At 43.2% G+C, this 22,084-nt stretch overlaps 1 protein-coding gene across 14 annotated transcripts in view; it reads left to right on the forward strand.

The window, feature by feature from the left end:
• The window catches only part of sox5 (SRY-box transcription factor 5), a 243,265-nt gene that overhangs the window by 207,158 nt on the left and 14,023 nt on the right, over positions 1 to 22,084 (forward strand). For 11 of the 14 annotated variants that reach the window (XM_058773716.1, XM_058773720.1, XM_058773714.1 and 8 more), the window contains 5 exons: positions 1,836 to 2,008; positions 3,337 to 3,405; positions 11,006 to 11,132; positions 13,367 to 13,452; positions 20,391 to 20,540. In XM_058773716.1, the coding sequence (XP_058629699.1) occupies positions 1,836 to 2,008; positions 3,337 to 3,405; positions 11,006 to 11,132; positions 13,367 to 13,452; positions 20,391 to 20,540 (605 nt within the window). The remainder of the gene's footprint in view (positions 1 to 1,835; positions 2,009 to 3,336; positions 3,406 to 11,005; positions 11,133 to 13,366; positions 13,453 to 20,390; positions 20,541 to 22,084) is intronic. The other 3 variants (XM_058773715.1, XM_058773727.1, XM_058773728.1) reach the window with 1 other exon arrangement.

The raw sequence follows: 22,084 nt of genomic DNA on the forward strand, positions 1-22,084 counted from the left end.
AAAGAAAAGTGGTAATGGACAATAAGAGCCTCGGGCTAAGCTCTTTCTCTCGTTCTCTCCCTCATGTAACACAGCACTGTGCTGCTTTAGGGATTTATCTTTTAAGCCCAGTCATTAATTAGCAGTGAGAGCTGCTTGACAGGTATTACATTGTTACAAATTGGTTAATTACTGTGGTTTGTGACATGAGGCAAGGCAGTAAAGGCAGCCTTAGGATGTTTAGAGAGAGAGGAAACCACTTATTGATCCAAAGCTGAACTTTCAGTAGGCGAGGTAAAAAGCCTTCGGTTGTGATTGATGAGGCTGGTGTGTTTTCTTATGTGTGTGTATAAACACCTTCTGTCAACTCTAGACTTAGGGCATCTAGAGTATATTGTGTCAGAGGTCTATTCACATTTTAATGAGTGAATCTTACTGACTGCGCTAGGGACGTGCAAAGCTACAAATGCTTCAAGAATAAACTAGTTGGTAGGTAGTCTGAATGACTAGTTGGTAAACGCTATATAGGGGTATGTCCACCAGCAATGATAAGATGCATTCACAGGAGATTTTTTAATTCGGTCAAAAACAGCTGGACAGAGTGCAGGGGTCTCAAGACAATGACATTTTTCTATATAATGTGTTCTAACCAGGCACGACAACAATAAGGTTTTTTTTTGCTGGCCCAGATGGGAAACAATAAATTATTTCTTTTATTTTTAGCAGCATATTTTAGATCTGAAAATATTTATATTTGTTGTTTAATGTTAGGGTTTATTTACAAAAATACATACATATATTTATTAGGTTTTTATTTGCAATAATAGCTGGAAATTACACTTTATCTCCATGAAAGCTGTGAATTCATCATCAAAACAGTGGCAAACAATGCATTATTAGTTTCATAATTTATACTAAAATATAAATTAAGTTCATAATATTTAAATAAATATTCATCATTTGAATATTTTAAATACTTCAATTTAAAAAGGAAAGAAAAATATCTAACCATTCTAACCCATCCTCTGTATGAGCAATTGGGTCTCGGAAAGAAAACGGGAAAGAAAGATCGCTTTGATCCCTCTTTTCTCTGGAAGACTCGTCGCTTTTCACACAAGGCCATCCCTTGTCCCAGGCCGGCTCAGATACACACCCTCTTGTGAAAGCTCAGTCTGGGAGCTGTTAAGGGGAGCTGCAGGTTTATTTTTTCAACTGGCCGCCTGTGACAGTTGCCTTTATTGTGCATTGTTGAGTCTGTGTGTGTGTTTGTGAAGGGGTTACAAATGGAGCCTACTCTCACCTTCCTGCCAGGGCAAAGGGTCAGGTCAACTACTATGACTCCCTTCTTTCTCTTGCTTTCTTCATCATCTGTTTTTCCCTGGTGAGGAATGTGGCCTCTCAGAAGGTAGAGACCGAGAACAATGGGGGATTGTGGGGCCGCGGAGACGTGTGTCTGTGTGTGTGTGTTTTAACACAGATATATGACCTCAGACGCACAATTGCACACACATGAAGTCATTAACAGACATGTGCTCATTTGGACATTTGAACGCTTTAGGGGTTTAGCACACATGCAAACACACATTGTTTGATTGGTGGTAGTCTGGGGTAATACCGCAGTGCAACGACATCCTGTCGAGTGATTTAGCCTTCCCCTCCTGCCGTCTGCTCTGGGGCTGCTCGTATGTCAGAGCGTTCTCAGCTTTAGCCCAGGTCGGAGGTCAGCTCATGCTAAATGTGTAGCGACGGCAAGGTAAACACCAGGGCGATAGCACATCTCAGGAGGAGCACATCTGGGTACAAGGCTTCCTCGACTAGTTCTTTGACCCTTGGCCTGTGCCCTTTAACCCCTGCAGGCACCCCGGACAGCCTGGCGGAGAAAGAGCGCCAGCTGATGGGGATGATCACGCAGCTCAGCAGTCTCAGAGAGCAGCTACTGGCCGCCCATGAGGAGCAGAAGAAACTGGCTGCTTCGCAGATCGAAAAACAGCGCCAGCAAATGGAGTTAGCGAAACAGCAACAGGACCAGGTCAGCACTTATTCACCGTGTTTTGCCATGCATGTGCCATGTGTTTCTTTTTCTTTAGTACATTTCATTAGTTATTTCACATCTGATCCTAACTAGTGGTTTTTCCAATGGCTGAAGCCAATAACAATATCTGGAGGGCAGGATAGGCTAATATAATGTTGATAAATATATGAAGTAAGTTTACACACAGATCTAAATATTAAATAAACCTGCAAGTTCTAACCAGGTACAATGCAGTAAAGCGACACGCTTGGTGTAACACAATGCAATCTCATCAGGCAAAAATCCTGCTCCACTTAGCTGTGTATTAATCAATAAATGTGTTCTGATAGGCTGTAATTTAGTCACTTTGCAAAGCATTTTACTGTTAGAAAGGACAGAAAATAATCAATCTGACATTTGAAGCTTGCCTCATAAGTAGAAGGCATATTTTCAAAATTGACTATACTCAATGGGTTAAGGAAACCTGTATATTAGGCTTGTTCCGGGTTCTCTCGACCCTTATAGTACTTGTTTCTCTAAGGGGGGAATTTACAATTAGTTTTTTGTTTATAAACGTTATACTGCTTTTTTATGGCTGATGTTACTTTAAAGGGGATACATTTAAAGACAAAACTTTTCCGACACTGTCACCATGTTAATTAAAGCACCACTGCTAAAATATTCAAACACAACCAAATTAGCAAATGATAAACTAGCCCGCCTCACTAATAATATAGCTTTGCAGTTGGATGACCAGTAAATTAATCAACCGTTGTGACCCATTCCTTCCTATCATGTCTGATTAGGACACAGTGTTATTGTGATGAACATTTAAATAGAGCAGAACACAGAACAGTGTTATCAGTGAGTGAGTGAATGTGTGTGTGAAGGAGAGGGATGGGTGTGTAACATACTAACGTTCTCCACTTTGAACAACATTCACAAAGAAACCTTCTGTTCTCTCCATCCCCCTATAAGTGTGTGTGTAACATTCAGGTCCCCTCCAGCATGCAGGCAGGAGTCTAAAGGTGTTTGCATACAGAAGAGTGTGCTTTAGCTTTGTTGTGTGTATAGTTGCTTCTGGGGAGCTCAGTTTTACAAAAGAAAACAGATCAGTATTAACACATATACTAACACACCCCTGTACACACACACACACACAATGCTCCAGGACTGGGTGCCACTCCTTGGTAAATATGTATGAAATACAAAAGCACACCCAAGAGCTTCAAATACACAGTTTACCATCACCGTACAAGCATGTGACCCCTATCTGCACAAATAATGTGCTCTCTTATTGAAAAACAGTTTGACATATCTGACAGTTTGACATGTTCTGTCCACAGATTGCACGACAACAGCAGCAACTTCTGCAGCAACAACACAAAATCAACCTCCTGCAGCAACAGATCCAGGTGAGTCTTCATATAGATGTGCATGTCCACTTGTAGACTTGTATATGCGTTTATGCTTTTGAAGAGGTATGTTTGTGAGATGTCACAATGCGAGTGACTTGTCACGGTGACTGTGGGGTTTCATGACAATCAAACTTTGTCCACCAATCAGCAATCAACCCCCCTCAACCAATCATTAACGAGCATCAGCACTGGTATCCAGAGTCCATACTCCAAGTCCTTTTGTTGAACAATCAAAATGTAGCTACAAACAAAGACAAAGCAACATTATGATGGAATACTATACTTCTAATTTTAAGGCAATCCGTAATGTATTATGACAACCTCAGTAGAAAAAAATCAACCAACAGATTTAAGAAACTTTGATTAAAATATAAACACATCTTAAGCAAAAGTAAAAAAAAAAAAAGTCTAATATAAAAAAAAAAAGTCTAATTAAGAATAGCTTATCCCCCATTTTTAAAAGTGAATATTTAACATGGCAATTCAAATTATACAAGGTCATAGCTACCTTTATTGTAATTCTAAAAGAATTTGTTAACTGTTTAAAATAGCTTTACATTGAGTATAGCAACAATGCAGGACAAAACACTTGAATTTAACTTCCCAAAAGTATTGGATGTCAGCTACTTGCTCTTTGTGTGGTCCACAAAGTATCTGCCTATGAAGAGCAAATCACGTTTTAAATCACTTACGTGATTCCATTTCGGTTAATATGCTGCCTAAAAAGAAAGCTGCCTATATGGGCAGTAGACAGGCAGCTCGATAAGTTTTTAGACATACCAATGATGCAAACTGATGCATGCAAACTGAAAAATGATTTAAATTAATCTTTAAAAAAATAAATGTGTAGGGAATGCCCTAATGGCTGGTAAGGGAGCTTGTAGAAAACTAAACACAGACACTTTTTGATGGGTTTGTCCCAGCTGACTTATACATAGGGCAGAGAGACACTGGCCTGCTTTGTGTGTGCAGGTGTGAAGCGAATAAAGGCTTTGTGTGCAAGAGGAGATGAGATGAGTCTAATTTGGTTGATAAAATGAGACTTAGCCTTGAGAGGGACTCCGGCAGTTTTGGCCAGGAAGCCACATCACACTGAGACCATTCACACACACTCTCACACACACACACACACACACACACAGATCACTCCCGTCCGCTGGACCCCTGCCATTCTGTTTTAGTGCCTGACTGTGTGTGTGTGTGTTGCAGCTGTGTTTGTTTGTGTGTGCATGTTCATACTACACAGCTTAGCCTGAACATGTGTATGTGAGACTTATCTGTGTCTATTTCAAAATCTGTATCAGCTCATGTCTGTATGTGTGTCAGTAGCAGCTGTGTGTGCGTCAGTCCCCAAAACACGTCCGCTTGGGTTTCTCTAGCCCCGCTCGTCGCTCACAGAAACAAAGCTTCTTTTTCCCATGACTTTGCAACCTTTTCCCAAACAAGCACTTCTCCATTCAGCCCAGTGGAACAATAGTTTCTCACAGTCAACACGGAGGAGGCGGAGGGGGGCGAGAGGAGGAGACCCTTGTTATGGGCCAATCATATATTAGCCCTAAATCACCTCCTTAAAAACACACATTTGACTTGTGTCTGACACACAGGCCGCTAACATACTGTGAGCAAACACTTGCGTCAGAGACAAATATAGCAGTCCTGAACTTTTAGAGTATGTTTAGAGTTTAATACAAGAAGTTACTGAGGTCAAAAGCCAGATTCCAATTCCAAAAGAAGGAAAATAAGCTTTAAAGTCAACACGAAATAAAAAGTGACCCTATTTACCTTTATAATAAATGTTCCTGGTCTTATTTTTAACAGTACTTCAGTACATGTAATTCAAAACAACATTTTTCTTTTTGGTAACTTTTTTTCTGCAGTCCAACCCAAATAATCTTTTTTACTCAGATATGAGTCACATTAAAGAAGTCAAATAGATTGTCAATGCTATTTCATGTTGACTTTAAATTGTAGGGCCTGTAGCACATTTAAAACTCCTTGAAGAGTTACTTCTCTCCTGAAATACGCACACAGTTAACACATATATCCCTCTCAGCGTGGGGCCACTTCTTTAGGCTCTTGGGGGTAACATGCATACACACTCTTTCATTCTTATTAAAGCTGTGTCTCCACTCAGGACCCCTGACGGTTATCCAACCAGGAACACAGGCTCTTGGATGAAAGAATACACCTGCCGAGAAGCTTGAGGCACATGTGCATGAAATGCAGGATACATATAATGCATTTCCATGCTTAACGAGTAGCATAATGTTGAGAAAGACCTGTGGGCGCTGTGGCTGGGAGCTGCCCACTGGTACAACCTCCTCCTGAGCGCCGCTGTACTGTAACACTTTCCCGCTGTCTGTTCGCTTTTCTCTCATTAACAGCCTCCTTTCAGCACACCTCCTTCGGCTCTGTAGGGCGTCGCGCTGGTGTTAGAAAATTTCCGCTACCCAGCACAGGGGCTGAGGTGAGGCTCCTCCGCTGTCAATGTGGCAGTTAACACAAGTAGCCAGACCTCCCATGAGGAGCTGTTTACGCTGGCTAATTTGACGTCGAACATCAGCCATTTAGCACGACGGCATTAGCCGCGGCTAAAGAAACAAGCACTGTTGTCGCATATTTTTGCTAACTAACTAGTTTAAGTCTTCAGACACGGTGGCGACAGAAACCGGTGGCTGCTTATAAAACACATATTAGAGTCAACCTACATTTCGGGAAAACTAACCTAATAAAGAGCTTCCACGGCAGTAGCTTATACATGTCAAACACAGCATGATCGTTTCCTAACTCAATCAGACTCATTTGCTGAGCGTCAGTGCCTCCTTGAGATTGTAAATCCATTTTCCCACGGAATGAGAGTTAAAAAGAAGGTTGAAGAGAAAAAAAGACAAGAGGAGCGTTAGCGTATCAGAGTTAGACTAGGTCCTGTGCACAGGAGCGGCTAACCCAATTGGCTGTGTAATTGTTTAATTTGTCTCATTACACCTAAATGAATGTAATTGGTGTTTTTCCTGCATGAAGTGGCCGCACTGGTTGTGTGAACTGGGCTTAGTGCAGCACTGTGGATGACGGTGGGGGAGTCTCTCAACACATGTTCCCAATTGATATGAGCGCTCACTTTACATTATTAAGAATATTTCAGGCAGCATTTAAGAGTTTCTAAAGATGAAGTATGTAATTTCTGCACAATTAGCATTATCAGTTGTTTATTATAAAAATGTTAGCACCTTAGTGTATACAATTCAGCATATTTCATTGAAATTGAGGTAACAAAATTGCATGTTCAACCAAGTTGACCTTAAAAGATTGACTTTTGGACAGAAAAAAATGAATATTTGTGTGTATGTTCTGATTGTGGGTATGTTCAGTTTTCCTGGAAAGAAAACAGCAAGGTAGAGAGTGTGCTAGAGAGACATGTCTTACATGCTCATTCAACTCTTATTTGTAAGTAAAGATTCGGGCCACAGGATCAACAAGACATTGAGTGAGAGAGAAAGAGAGAGAGAATGATGAGGGAAATTCAACCTTAAAAGAAGGCATGCGCAGAAAATTCTCCAAAGTGCTATATGTTCAACAAGGAAGCCAAAAGGAGGGAAATTAGCAGATACAAAGTGTTATACGTGTCCATTTCCACCTCTACTTCCTCTCCCAGTGCAGAACAACTGTGTGTTACCTAAGCGACTGGCCCTGAGCAGCATATAACAGCCTGGTGTGTGACCGTGTATGCGTGTCTTGGTGTGTTTGAGTGTGTGGGGAAGGCTTCTCTCAGCCCGGTGGTTGGCAGCTAATGGGAGCTATTTGAGGAAGGACACACAGGCAGAGGAGCAGATGGGCGCTGCGTTATGCCCACCTACAGCGGGCGGCTGACGCACCTCCTGCACTCACACCTAATGGGGGCCTAATAAAAGGCTGGCTGTGCAGACACAGGCTCGCCACTCAATTTCATTAGCCACTAATCAGCCAAAGGTGCCCTTGGCTCACGGAAAAGGACCGCTCGCTGGAAAAAAATGAGAGGCATACTTGGAAAAAAGAACGAAGGGCATGAGTGAGAAAATGGACATGCGTTTGCAATTGGAAAGAGCAGGGTTGTTGTTTTGGTGGGGTTCGAAAATGCCACATTTGTCTGGAAACCGCGATCAGGCATGGAAAAGAGAGATCAAGCATCAGTCATGTGACCTCAATGCAACTCTTTATTGGTCTAGACTTTGATCAGGTTCCAACTGTTTTTTTTCTCCGTAGAATATTCGACTTTTGAAGGTTATATATAAAATGAACTTACTGTAAGAGTTAAGATTAGCTAATAATTTCCAACATTTAATTTCCAAAATTTCTGGTCTATAACTACACTACACATAATCCTGATCAAAGTAAAATCTACCTTGAATCCAACAGTAAGATGAATCATTGTTACTGTGGACAACTGTGAAAAGAACTTTTGTAAAGCATTGTGAATGATGTAATCAAGCAAACATTCCTACATGCTCAGGTAACTTTTTTGCAAAAAATACTTTCTACATATAATCACAGCAAAAGATTTTAATATTGTAATGATTATAGTTTTTAAAAACTTTCTAAAACCGTTTTATAAATTAAAGTTTAGAATTTTGCCATTCATCTCAGAGCTTGTCAGTTTGGTTGAAATCCCAATGGAGGACATGAATGGGAAAAATACTTACAGACCCAAAGCTGCTGAAAGAAGTGGCGACGGTCCCTGTTGTGCTCTCTTAGGGCCCTGATAACACACCCTAAAGTGACATCTCACAGTTGTCATGAAGTAACACTCTCATGAACATTAGACAACATTGACAGCTTCCTTTTTCGGCCATCAATGTTTAACCAGGTGTATAATAAGCCGAGACACTTAATAAAAAGACTCAGGAAGTAGATCCATGTATGCAAAAGCAGATTGTCCGCACGTGTTTGTTTGAGCGCGTGCGCAATTTCGATTGCATCCACCAGGGACAGTCCTTTCGTACTGACGCCTGCACCAGACTGGCAGTCATCGCAGGCACTCTGTAAAAGTTAATGGCCTATGCCCACATCCACGGGGCTAATATTAAGTGCCAGTCAGCAAGTACAGTGCGTGTGTGCTAACGCTGCTATCCAGGCGCAAATTAATTATTAGTTATATGGCTATGTGTCCCCTCTTCAGCGCGAGGTCACTGAGGCCCGCCTTTAATTGCCGGAGCATATGGCTGGAAACAGATTTTAGCGGTGGGACTCGTTCTTAACCACCGTTCTTGCGCGCATTCTCAGATGTGAGCCATATTGTCAATGCTGGCAGCTATTGTTTCACTCATTTACTTCTTAGAGCAAATTACTCCCTAATAATAGCTCTACCTTAGAGTTTTTCTCTCCTCTGTGCCAGCAAACCTGTTCACACTGCATATGTTAATTATCTGCACATCTTCATTATGTTCAAAAAGCTTTAGGTTCAAGCTGTGCCGCCTGGCGAGAGGCTCTGACTCAGTTTGGTGCCAACTTTCCACTTTTTCCCTTTCCGTTTGTTTCTTTCAGCATTTTTTTCTTTCTTGGTCTCTTTCACTCTCTATCTCTCTCTCTTTTCATATCAACTATGAAAGTTGCAAAGTTAGCCACTCTCTTCTTATCCTTGACAGTTTTTTTCCCTTTTTTGCTTCTGCCATAAATTTTTCTTAAGGCTGATTAGGCGGGTGGGGGGTGGGGGGCTTTGGTTAAGGTTCTAGCTGGATTTTTTGTATTTCGTGTATAAATAGATAAACAGTTGTTAGGTTTTTTTTTTTTTTTTCGTGGAGCTAGTCTATAGGATGAGTCAACAGAGAGCATTTTTGTCTCATTTGACATTTATCGGTTGTAAAACCCATTCAGACCCAATTAACAGGATAGATTCCTCTGTTTTCTAAAAGTTTTTAAAAGCTTTTCAAGTAAGCCATTCTTCTGACTAGAGAGTTCAAGGAGCCAGTATGGAATTCCACAGCCAGCTGTTGGCTGATTAATAGAGCTTTACAGAGCTTGCAGCTGGAGTTGACACTTTTGTCGTAAGCTAGAATATTCCACAGTTTTCTTGTACGTTAGACAAGAAGGGATTCCTTCTATTAGTGTTTAGGTGCAATTGAGTGTTTCCCTAAACTATTACTAGTTTAACGGTAACCTATCCAATCCCTACAGTTGAGGTACTTTGTTCCAGTCTAAGATTATTTTTCTTAAGTCTTCTTTGTTTCGGCCCTCTACTTTTGAACACGTCATGCGTTCCTGGTCCCAGCCAAAGTGAGAGATGCTTTGCAGGTGATGTTAACCATTCAAGGCCTTCAATTTAAATCTCCTTTGAAAGCAACTATAAAGTTTAGTCCTGTTGTTCTCTAATTCATGATGCATGTCAACTGGATGCATCAAACTGCATTAACTGGCCTGAAAATGTCAATATCAGCCTCACCTACTCTGCGTGGGTAATGCTATTTGCTACATTGATTGAATAGAGAACAGCATGACGGTGTGTTCGAACGCTTTGAGGAGATCCACGAGCCTCTAATTCCATATGCACCCACACACACTTGCTTACATGTCTATGCGTTTAAGAGAAGAGCGTGTGCTTGTAATTTGCCACAAAACACTCCTTGCTCAAAACCACCAGAGAACACAAACACACACGTGCGCATTGGCTAGCACACGCTACTGTGGCCACAGAGCTGTAGCTCGCGGTGAGGAGACACAGGCAGAACCAGAGGAGCATATGTCCAATTAGGACTGGAAGTTAGAGCCGCACAAGCCCGTGGGGGGTCCTGTTGAAATGCAACAATAAAACGTTACTGCTTCCTGATCTGGGAACAGGAGGCCTGCCGTTTGTGGTTAACCAAAATGGAGGAATGATTGCTCTGTGGTAGGAATTCAAAAACCCTCAGCCTCTGTTCATCTTAACACGCGACTGGCTGCTGTGATAAAGCGTCTCCTCTGCTCTCAGAGCATGTCACTTTCATATATACAGTATTGTCACTTTTGGAGCTTTTCTCGTCAGTAGAACCATCTGTCCTCTTCTTCTTTGGGCCTGTGTGTCTCAAGACTCTCCCTTTGCCAAAGTCTCTGGCTTGTTTTTTTTTCTCCTTCCTCCTTTTTTTAATCCTGGAAACCTTATGAAGTGGTGTGGCGAGTTGCCGAGCATGGTCCTCTGCAGAAATGGAGGCCAGCTGTTGCCAGAGCGTGAAGAAGCTCCTTCACATGACAATAATCAAGGGGACCAACTATCCCAAGAGCCACCCGTCCACACCTCACTTGTCCTCAGGTGACAGTTGCTGGACAAGCACAGTGTTTAAACTCTCCCTAGGAGTAAACTGGCCAGACAAAGGGTGGCCCGCCTTGCAAATTATTCTAGCCAGAAAACATCCATTTAGACAGGAAGTCTAACTGACATGTAAAGCAGCCAACTACAAGTCGTTCTGCATTTATAAACCATTTAAGTGAAGAAAATATGAAATAGATGATGCCAATTCATGTCCAATATGGCATTAGCTGGTCAGTGATCAAACTGTGGGTGGTCTGAAGGATTTTCTTCAGAGTTGACCTGTTTTGGCTAGACTCTTTGTTTGTGACCAACATCTTAATTGTTTTCTTTCTGTCTCTTCAGCAGGTTCAAGGTCAGTTGCCTCCACTGATGATACCCGTGTTCCCTCCAGATCAGAGAACTCTGGCGGCCGCTGCAGCACAACAAGGATTTCTACTTCCTCCAGGGTTCAACTACAAACCAGGCTGCAGTGAGTATTAAAGCAGCATTTCAGTGATGGGTTGTAAAATGAAAGACTTCAGTCCAGTTTTTTGTTCACACTAGAGATTTCAAACCAGATTGCTGAAAGCGGAGTCTTCAACCCAATGTTGGGCAGCATCTCCCTCCTGTCTGGTGTGTTATTAAGATCAGCCAACACCACTGATGCCCGTCATCTCCCGCACACGACAGACTCTCAGACTAGACAAACTCACTTGCTTTTGTGTCTCTGTGTTTCTTGTTCAAAAGTAGGAACAGGAAAAAAAAGAAAACTTCCTCTGGGGTTTGTGTTTTTGGCCGTAGCAGTCCAACTGTGAAGCAATGTGTTGTTTACCGCGAGAAACGAGGCGGCAAGTGCCAGCAGCGCAGCAGCAGAACGCTCGCGCTCTCACGGGGGGGTAGAGTGACCTGCCCCAGGTTTCTTCATATTAACACGGGCGGCCGCCAGAACACGCGTCCAATACGCCTCGCACACGCCTCCGACTCCTCTCCAACTGTACGCGTGCACACACACATCGCATAGATTGCACACTTATACACACCCATGAATGTACATCTCCCTTGTGAGACGGACCGGTCCGCATCTCCAGCTCCGCCCACTGCGCTTCACAGTTTCCCAAACAAGTCCCCCCTCCCTCTTCCTCCTCCCGAAGGCCCCCTCTCTCCCAACCATACACCCTCTATTTCAATTACAGCCAGCAGCACCATCAAACCCTGCCCAAAATTTCAATTACGCATGTCATTTAGTTACCATTACAGTGCCTGCTCACGAGGGAGGAAGCCATCATTTGAACCCCTTAAAACCAGACCGGAAAAAAGGGGGATGAAATCCCTCCGGTTGCAGGGTCTGGACTAAGGGGACGCTGGTTCCCACCCATTGCTCCCCGGAGCCAGGCCACGGAGCTCTTCCAGTCCGTCTGAAGATGCTGCCTCCTCGCCAACAGCAACATGTTTGCTTTCCTTAGTTTTGCTCTTTTGTTACAGCTGTACCCGGGAGAGACATAAAATAGCTGGAATATTTGTGTTTGTTTAGGGACTGAGAGAAAGACGAGAAAAAAAGACAAAACACACACATCTCCCCAGAATACATCCTTGAACCGGGTCCAGGGCAATCTCTAACCTAGCGGATGAGTATTTTGGGGGGGGGAGGGAAGGAGTGTATGGGAAAAAAGTTTTGGACTCACTGATAGGAGCGTCTGGTTTATTGCTTACTGAGACAAGCTCCGACTTCCTCTACAAACCCCCTTGTACAGATACTCTGGAGCATCCAAAAGTGAAGCCTTCTGCCTTGCTGCCCAATCAACAAGTGCATTTACATGCACTTTAAAAGTTACATTTCAGTTGGAATAAAGCAGTAATGCAGTAATTAAATGTATTAATTACTTTACTTTCATCAGATGCCATTTTTATTCTTTCCACCAACTGTCAAACTGCATGCACAGAATGGTGGGATATCATAGGCGAAGGGCACGTCAATGCTGGCTTCAAAACACACACTCCAAAAATCATTGATTCTTCAAGAATAACAGAATTATGCTGTCACTTATCTGAAATATTTTAAGACCGTCTATCTGGATATTGAGCAGATGCATCTTCTCCCCTTCTTTCTTCGAGCGCCTCTCCCAACCTTTCTCCCTTTTCAATCAGCATCATTTCATTGTTCGTCACACTTTGAACTCAAAAAACTGTAGGACAGATTTGAAGGCACACTCGTGGTTTCTCATGTCACAGGCCTTTTCTGCGTGATGCTGATAACCCCCCCTGCCTCCTCTAGCCGAACTGGACTGACCTTTACCTCTCGGTCGTGTAATTATAAAGCCCATATCTGCAGGTGTACGCTAATAACTCTCGCTATTCACTCCTCGTGTTCTGATTCATCTCTCCAACGCAGAGGCTCTTGTGCGAGGCCCGAGGAGACGGGGCGCTGACGTTACCTCGTTAATTACCGTCCTCTCCTTATCATGCCTTAGCCTTCAACTGCTATTGTGCTCGGGGTATTAGAGTTGCAGCCACACAATCAGCCTTTCATTAGAATGGAGGGGGGGACTTCACAATGGAGGTCTTTACCGACAGAAGAGAAAGCAGTGAATCTGTCGCTCCATCGAAGGAGAGAAGAGGGGGATGGGGCCCAGAGCCTGGGCAGAAGTGTGGGGAGATGAAAGGGATGGGTGATGTGTAAAAAAAAATCTAAAGATTCTGACATGCCTATAATGGTCTCTTCCTCAGGTGACCCTTACCCTTTACAGCTAATCCCTACGACTATGGCAGCGGCTGCTGCGGCGACGCCTGGCCTCGGCCCTCTTCAACTGCAGGTAACGTCCATCTTGTGGTTTTGTTTCTTTCTGTGTGTTCCTGTGTGTGTGTCCGTCCTTTTGCTGTGGCGACTCTGTGCATTTTTCCCAACCTTTCAAACAAAATCTCTTTTTCTCCCCTCGTTTTTTCCCCCCTTTTTTGTTTTGTGATCCCGATAGAGAGCAACAATGCCCACTGTTCTCCTCAACTCTTTTCCTCATGCCAACTGCAAGTTGCCATAGAAATGGGCCTTTGTGAGGGGCCGGAGCCCAGAGAGAGAATGCCGCACTGCTGGCTCTGGGGTGCTGATATTGTTCACTGTGGAGCGAAGGGTACCATAGAAACTGTTTTTAAGGGGGACAGAGCACAGAGGGACACTGAACAGAGAGCAAACACAAAAAGATATTATGGGCTGTCTGAATAGAGTCAAACCCTAATGCAGCCTCACTATGCTGCTCTGAAATGGAAAACGCAGTAAACATGCATCTCCACGTCTGTCCTTTTTCCTCTTCCTCCCTAGTTTGGTCTCTGGCAGGAGAAGAAGAGAGGGGTGAAGAGCATAAATCACACAGATGAGGGGGGAATAGAGGTGCACATCTGCTACTACACTGTGTTTGTGTAAGAATATTGTATTCCGACTCGCTCTGGCCCAGTATGGACGGGCTGCATTGAACCCCTTGTCACCAGGTTAAGAGCCTGGCTGTTTGAGATGCATTAACCTGTGGGCCCACAGGGTCTGGGACCGGCACTTCCTCTCTGTTACCTCCCTCAGGCATTAAAGTGCCTGGCTAAGAGGCCAAACTCACTATTAGCAAAAATAGATGCACATCACAGTGAATTTTAACAGGGATTTGCACATCCGTACGCACCTGCATGTCTGTATCACAGATTAAGCATATGTAAGAGGTATAAACAGCTCTCACACATACGTGCTCGCACCGGAACAGGTGGTATCCCAGGTGCCCTCTGGATAACAGGTAATAAAACAGGATAAAAAATTATTATTATTTTTTTTTAAACCCTCGCTGTCTGTGCACTCACCCCGCTGTGCTCCGTATGACTGGCTTACTGCGAGAATCTTGTCCCGTCTGATTTTATCTGCTTCAGAGCTTGTCTCCATATGTTCCTTCGTGTTAAGATTCAAAAAATCCCAGATTGAACAGCTTTGTCAGGCACAATTGGATTTCGCCAGAAAAACAACTGGAAAAAAAAAAGAAACAACAACAACATCCAATGCCACTGTTCTCTCATTCCAGCCTCAAATATCCCTTGCAACACACACACATTCACAGAGAGAGAGATTACGGCTTTGTCACAAAGAAAATGATTTACTAAGGCTAACCTAAATACAGATGTCTCAGACAGAAGCACATTGGATTTCCTCTGGGACAATCGGCGCGTCTGCGCGTCTCATCTTTAGACCCCCCAACACGATGAGAGGCCCAAAATATTTGCTTTGGTCACTCCACAAGCCGTTGTTCAGTGGTTCACGCACTCAGCCCAATGAGCTCACACTTTCAATGTGGGTACGAATCTGGCTTGCAAGACCAGAAATACTATTTACATTTATGCTTTTGGCAGTCATTGCGTTTAAGATTCTATCAGTTTGCATTTCCTGGGAATCAAACCCATGGCTTTTCTAGCATAAAACTGTTTGAGCTAGGGGAATGCTTAAATATATATATGTATGAAGAGTTCATTTTATTGCGCATTTTCAAGTAATATCAATCAAACTGCAGTTGGGTTGTTTTGATTAAGAAATAATAACTTAAACAAATACAGGTAATTTACAAAATTAAAGTTCCTTGAAAGTATGTTTTTTTTACATGTTTAAAGTAGCAGATAACTCCAACAGTCATTTTTTTTTTTTTTTTTTTGCCAAAAGCAGATAACTCCACATTTCATGTTTTAGAGTTTAAAAAACACTAGTTTAATCTTTGTAATCTCCTCAGATGACAATGTAGATGACAAACATTGTTTTTGTTGTGATTGTAGACTGTGTGGATGTGATTACACACAATATACTGAGCTTTTCCTCACCATTGTAACGTGGTGCTTTTGCAAGGCTCTGTGAAAACGTTTCAGCTTTTATTTTCCTTTTTCGCCCTGAAGAAGATATCACAGGTTCATCTAGTTCGTCGAAATTATACATCCTCGATCACTTTTAGTCAGCTTTGACGAAACTCCTCTCGGCTAGCACGTCTTTTCAAAGTGAAAGTAGCCTTGTCACCTGACCTGAATACAGCGTGCTGATTCGCTAGAATGGACTTATCGGCTTCTGTTCTAAAACAACAAGGGCGCTTGTCGGCTTCTGCAGTAAAATGTGAACTCGTGATGCTTTGAATGTGGACAATACTGGCTTTTTTGACAAAACGTGTTTAGGGTTCAGATCACGATATATGTGGAGAATAATGCACAGCAATCTTTTTTTTTTTTAAAGTGGCGTTTATCATTTTTTGCAAATAAACTCTTCATATGTATACATATGTCAACCCGAAAACATAATGCATTCTGTCACCTGCAGTGTATTCAGAGAAATTCTTTTTAGGTTATATGTTTCAACACACCTGCAATCGCCAGAGGAACAAAGTCACATCTGTGTGAGACTGCTCACCTACACAATGGGCATTAAACAAGACCTTTAAGTGTGTGTGTCTGAGTGAGAGGGAGACATTGCACCAGGGGTCACTATCTTCAAGGTGTTAGCCATTAGTCACTGCAGCATTCTTTAAACCTGGCCACAAAACCACTTTTCACAACTGCGGCCACAGTTCACACTGGCCTAATATTCTATTACCAGCTAAATTAACCTGCATAACCCACCAAAACCACACACATATACGCCGAGGGGGTCTTGAAAAGCAGGGACAGTGACTATGACCGTGTTGAAAATGTGGGAATAAAGAAAGAGGGAGAGATGAGAAAAGGAGTAGAAGAGAGGTACGAGCTGTGAGCAGCAGTACTGAAGAGGTATAAAGTGGGTCAATGGAGGAGGTCAGCCATCATATGTAGAGGCAGATGTTGGACCATATTGCACCGGATTACTGCAGCACACAGCAGAACGAGCAGAGAAAGCGAGAGGGAGACAGTATTAAATGCCTTTTATCAGCCGTAAGAAACAGTACATGTATTTCCATTTGTAGTTCAAACCCCCAGCGATTTATTTTTTTTGACAGGCACTTGTGTGGTCACAATGATAAGCACCGTGAATTCCTTTCAGATAGCAATCTGGTGGCATTGTCCGAGCTCGATGAAGTCAGTGACACTGTTAATAGATAGCATGGCTGGATTGATCCTGTCCAGCTTGCCCTATCTGCACCACAACATAATAAGCTTACATAACATTCCCAGCGTATCACACAATGGGAATGTTATTTTGACTCAAAGCTTCCCACAAGCAGACCTAAAACCTGGACTGAGGACTGAGTCTCTTCACCGACAATTCGAAAAAATAATTAAGCAGAAAAGAGAAAAAATTATCCTACCTCACAATAGATTTTAATTTGGCTTTTGTATTTTTGTAAGCACTAGCTTTAGCACTAATTGACACTTAGGGAGGGAGATTTCTTGGCAGTGGCTTCAGTCAGACGCAACTCATGTCGAAGTTCATCCCGCCTGGCGCACTAATCAAAACGGCACAGAACTCGACAGCCAGTGTTTATTTTAGCACCAAAAAAAAAATGTATGACAAGAATAAGAAGAATTTACGACGGCAAAGAAAAAAAGCATGAGACCCACAATAGTTAGCGTTGACCAAAACGACAATAGCTTAGAGGATCACTCCGAACTGCTTCCATTTTGACAACAAAGCAAGATGGGAAAAGAAGCTCATAATCTGAGTAAAGCAGGGGATTACTGGAGAGCGAGAGATGTCTGTTCAGCCACATAAAGACACGCAGATCCACTCCGACGGATAGCGCTGACAGCAGCCCGTCTTCCTGCGCTCAGGGAGGGGATGGGGGTTTAGCGAGGATGGGGGGGTGGCTTTGTTAAAACATGTGTCACCAACACTAATACTCTCCAATCAGCCTTACGAGTTAAAGCGCAAATGCCAATCTATCTCCTCCCGTCACCCTGCATACACACGCATACAAACACACACACACTACTTAATGCAGTCACATCTGACCTGCTAGAACGGACAGGCCTGAAATCTGGTGCAGCATCCCAGACTGGCATTCCCATTGGGATGTTTCCTCTGTGTTGACGGTGTGTGTTTTCTTACCTTTGTCGCCTTTAAACACACACACAGAGTTCTAGTTAGAGAATTAGAGCTGGCCTAAGACGACTCTGTGGGGATTAGCAAAGAGAGAGAGTGAGAGAAACAGGGGGAGAAGCTTTAAGAGTTCAAAAGGACGCAGCTTGACTGAAGGAGTCAAGAGTCCTATCAAATCCCTCACTGATACACCCTCCCCCATTCAGCACCTCTGTGTGTGTGTTTCTGCGTAAGGCTGACATTTAAATTCTTCTGTTACATCCCCACTTTTGAGATCAGCCACCCATTCATCCCCCATTCTCGCTGCGTGTGCATACGTGAGCCCGTGGGCACTCGAGGGGCATTGTGCTGTCACTTCCTGTTTGCTCACGCTGACGACGGGGTGGCAGCGCTTTGAGCGTGTTCAGTGGCAGCCCCTGTTGGAAGTGCAGTGTATGTGTGTCGGTCTAGCGGTTGTGACTGACAAGAGCTGGCCCTGCAATAGAAATCAATTCAGAAAGAAAATAAAGCAGTCTGATGCAGCGGACCGGACACGGAGCATCTCGCCCTCTCATGCACACACACAGGCAGGGCACGCTCCGACAGGGGCCGTATGTCACGCTCAGGCACACACACAACCAGGGGCCATGGTGGGAGTAATTGAACAGAAATGACCAACAAGAGCTTTATTTCATGTCCTGCTCCCCTGCATAGACTACAGCTCACAACTGAGGTCACCTCCTGATCAGAAAGCTCAGATAAATGTGTGTTGAGGTAGTGCACAACCAGAGTGAGGATTACAAATAGAAGAAACGCTTAGAATGTTTATTTTAAAGATAATGACCCACTGACTGTACAATGGCATGCTCATTACTTAACATAAAGAAGTATGAATTTGAGCTGAGATTATTTTGTGATGTTAAACGAAATAAATTTTGTAGGACAAAAGTCGACTATACAGTTTAGTGTTGGAATAATTCTAATATTCCAGCGATGTTTGTTTAAAAATTCCATACAAACAGCATATTGTTTCTATGCAAGGTCTCTAAAATGTCTAATTTTACTTACTGTAGACATTAATCTTACTGTAGACATCTATTTTTACTTACTGTAGACATTAAAAAACTAAAGGCAAAACAGTGTTGATTAATATTATCCATCATATTGGACATAACAAATATAATTAAATACATATCAGAGATTTTTTTTTTTTTTATATATATATATATCGCTGTGCCCCTACTTTTAGGCATACAGTTAATATAGCAGTGACCTGTAATTGAAGAAAAAATCAGTACTTATTAACTTTATTAGCTCTCTGAGGTGCAAATTTAGGCAGATAAAAGCCAGTGTGAGTGGATAGAGATGTTCTGTGTGGAGATATGTCTCTCAGCATGATGGTGTGTTAATCTCTGTGTGTTCTCATCTGATAGAAATATTTAATTCTAGCAGATACAGCCGACAGAAGATTGTGGAGAATGTGCTGTCGAGGTTGAGGGAGAGAAAGAACTGCCATGGACATTTGCATAAACCAGTCTTTGTTTCCTGCTGGTGGCTGGCAGCCAGAGACGAACAGAAGGACGGAAGTTTTACTCACAAACAGCCACTCGCTTCCAAACCTTAAAGAGAAAAATACAATTTAAAAAACAGCCCGTCTCTGCTGCTACTGTAAACACAGATTTGGTTCCTCATCTTTTCCCACAAATACAATAAAAGCCCCCTCTCTCTCTCTTCATTCTTAGCTTTCCTCAAAGTCCACAAAATTGCACATGAAAGCCGCACAAACACACTTATTGCAGGAATTGTGCAAACAGCTTCGGGAATATGTTTTACGTGATGTCCAGCCGCTGTACTGTCAGCCTGTTACCGTAGAAACGTTCTGTGGTTCTACAAATACATTGTTGAGGAGCACATCAATGAGCTCTGCATTTAACAGTTGGGATATGTTATTGTTTGAGATAAATACTTGTTTGTTGGAGGGGTAATGCAGATATCCACATCTAAAGACCCTATAAGCCAATAAAATATTGATATGTACATGTAAATATGCATGACAATACATTTAGTCAAAAATCACATTTTGCCATTTTTAAGATCAGCCAATATATTGGCCACTAAATGAATAAATTTTAAACAGCAGAAAAAGAAAGGAGCAAAATGTTTGTTTATTCTGTCAAAGCGCAGTATGCTGCGTTTCATTGAATCATGCTGGCAGATATGTTTTCGAGTTTTAAGAGCGCTTTCTCATGGGTCCTCCTGTCCTGGTGTGCGTTCTTAAACAAGAGTAAAAGAATCAACGGGGGGTCCGGCATTTGTTTCCACTCCCAGTGGCAAAGAGATTCACAACTTCTCTCTTTACATAAACACATTCACCAGTTTTTCACCTTGAGAGGCACTTTTTTTCAGTCTTTTCTTTCCTTAGTGAATATGACCCTTATGGTGAGTGTGCTTTTTCCCAGGATGCACCTTGGCGGGGACATGTCTCACTCAGGCGTCTGCTAGCTGTTAGCGTAGCCCCTTGAGGCCGGATGGTGGAACATAAAGTGACAGCTCTGTCCCCTCACACATAAACAACCATCAGCCCTCTCCACTAATGGCCAAACCAGCTTTTTAGCCTGTTTTTTTTTTCTTCTTTTTGTTTGTTTGTGCATTCTATGTATTCATTTATTCATGGGCCTTTCTCTCTTCTTCATCCACTCTTCTGTCCCTTCTCCCTCTGTCTGTCCTCTCTTTCTCTTTCTATCTCTCTCTGTCTCTGAGCAGCAGTTGTATGCAGCTCAGCTAGCTGCCATGCAGGTGTCTCCGGGGGCCAAACACAGCACAGTGCCTCAGGCCAACCTGGCAACCGGAACACTCTCGCCCACCAGCGGCCAGAGCGAGAAAAACAGAAGCACCCCACCACCAAAGCCCAAGGTATGTGTTTGTGGATGCGTATTAGGCTGGAACAACTGCTTACATTTACCATCCAGAGCTAATAGTCTTTGTATGTACTGGTTTTGATGGTTTTTTGGTTGATTACCCATAACTTGTGCAAGCTGGCACTATGCCCTCAGTTCTCCGTGCCTCATTGCATTGTTCCATTTCAAGTGCTTTGTTATGGCAGCTTCTGAAGGTCCTTGGTCCTCGAACCCGAAGTCTAGCTACCACCACTGTGTTGTGCTTTTTCCGATAGTGTATAAGGCTCTGAGCAGGTATCGTTCCCTTCGGCCAGCGTGGCAGCAGGAGGCCAGAGCTATCTGAGCGGAATAAAGCTCCATGAATATCAGGCAGGGCAGAAATAAAAGCAGCCTGTCTGGCCTCTCTTCCCGCCTGCTGTGCTGGTCATTCTAGACGCCCGGACACCCCTGCAAGCCCATTCTGTCCCGCTCAGCAGTACAATAGCTGGACCGTGGGGCGGCCAGGGCTGGATAAACATGTGTGAAGGCCTGTTGCCCACTCCCTCTCCGGCCTTGAGCCTCGGTTGAGCCCGATGCTTGTTTGGACAGAGAAGAGAACAGACCTGGAGCTCAACCACATGCCTGTTGCATAGAGGAAGAGTTCAGGATATGTTTCCGTCTGTCAATCTCAGAGCAAAGCTTTGGCGGTCCCCATCAATTGGGCCTGGCCCCATGCAGCTCACTGTGTCAAAGGCTAATGAAGGCTGGTTTCCTCAAACATTTGGTCCTTTGTTGTCACGTGACCAAATAAATGGAGAGAAAGAAGAAGGATAGGGATAATACAGATAATTGGCAGTGCCGCCTGCACCTGCTAGGCCTCCGCAGCTACTGAGCCATGAGAAAATGACCTTTTCCTTAAATATATTTTTCTGTCTCTCTCATATTCCCTGTCAAGTATCTCAAAGTGGAGTCAAACCTCCCGTTTCCCTCTCCAAATTTTTCCTCAATCACGACTCTCTTGTTTGTTCTCTCAAGCTTTTTCCATCATGAAGGGGCAAGCATGTATATTTCAGGTTTGCTGCCCTGGGGTAGTTGCCACTCTCTCATTTTAAGACGTGTGCCATGTGTCAGACAGCTGGTTGGACTGAGGCGTACAAAGCTTAAGTGCTTTACCCTGGGGGAAGCCTCACAACTCAGGTGCATCACAGAGTCGCTATATCACGTTTTTCACTCTGTGACCTACTCGGATTCACACATGCAAACCCTCACACCCTCATTCCTTCACTTAGGCTCAGTTGGCTTTAGGATTTCTCTTGAAATTGCTATATATGGTCAGTATTCTGAGCTTTGACACTTCCAGTGTAAAAAACCTCAAGCTGTTGCAACACACCGATCGCTTCAAGTATTGACAATTGGTAATTTCTTTTTTTAAGTTATTTTTATGGGCTTTTTATTGAGATCGGACAGTAGAGCGATGACAGGAAAGCACTGGGAGGAGAGAGGGGAGCGCGATCGGCAAAGGACCTCGAGACGGGAATCGAACTCAGGTCGCCTTGAGCGCAGTAGCGCTGTTATGTCAAC

This window comes from Onychostoma macrolepis, chromosome 04 (assembly GCF_012432095.1).
Source record: "Onychostoma macrolepis isolate SWU-2019 chromosome 04, ASM1243209v1, whole genome shotgun sequence".
Lineage (NCBI taxonomy): Eukaryota > Metazoa > Chordata > Actinopteri > Cypriniformes > Cyprinidae > Onychostoma > Onychostoma macrolepis.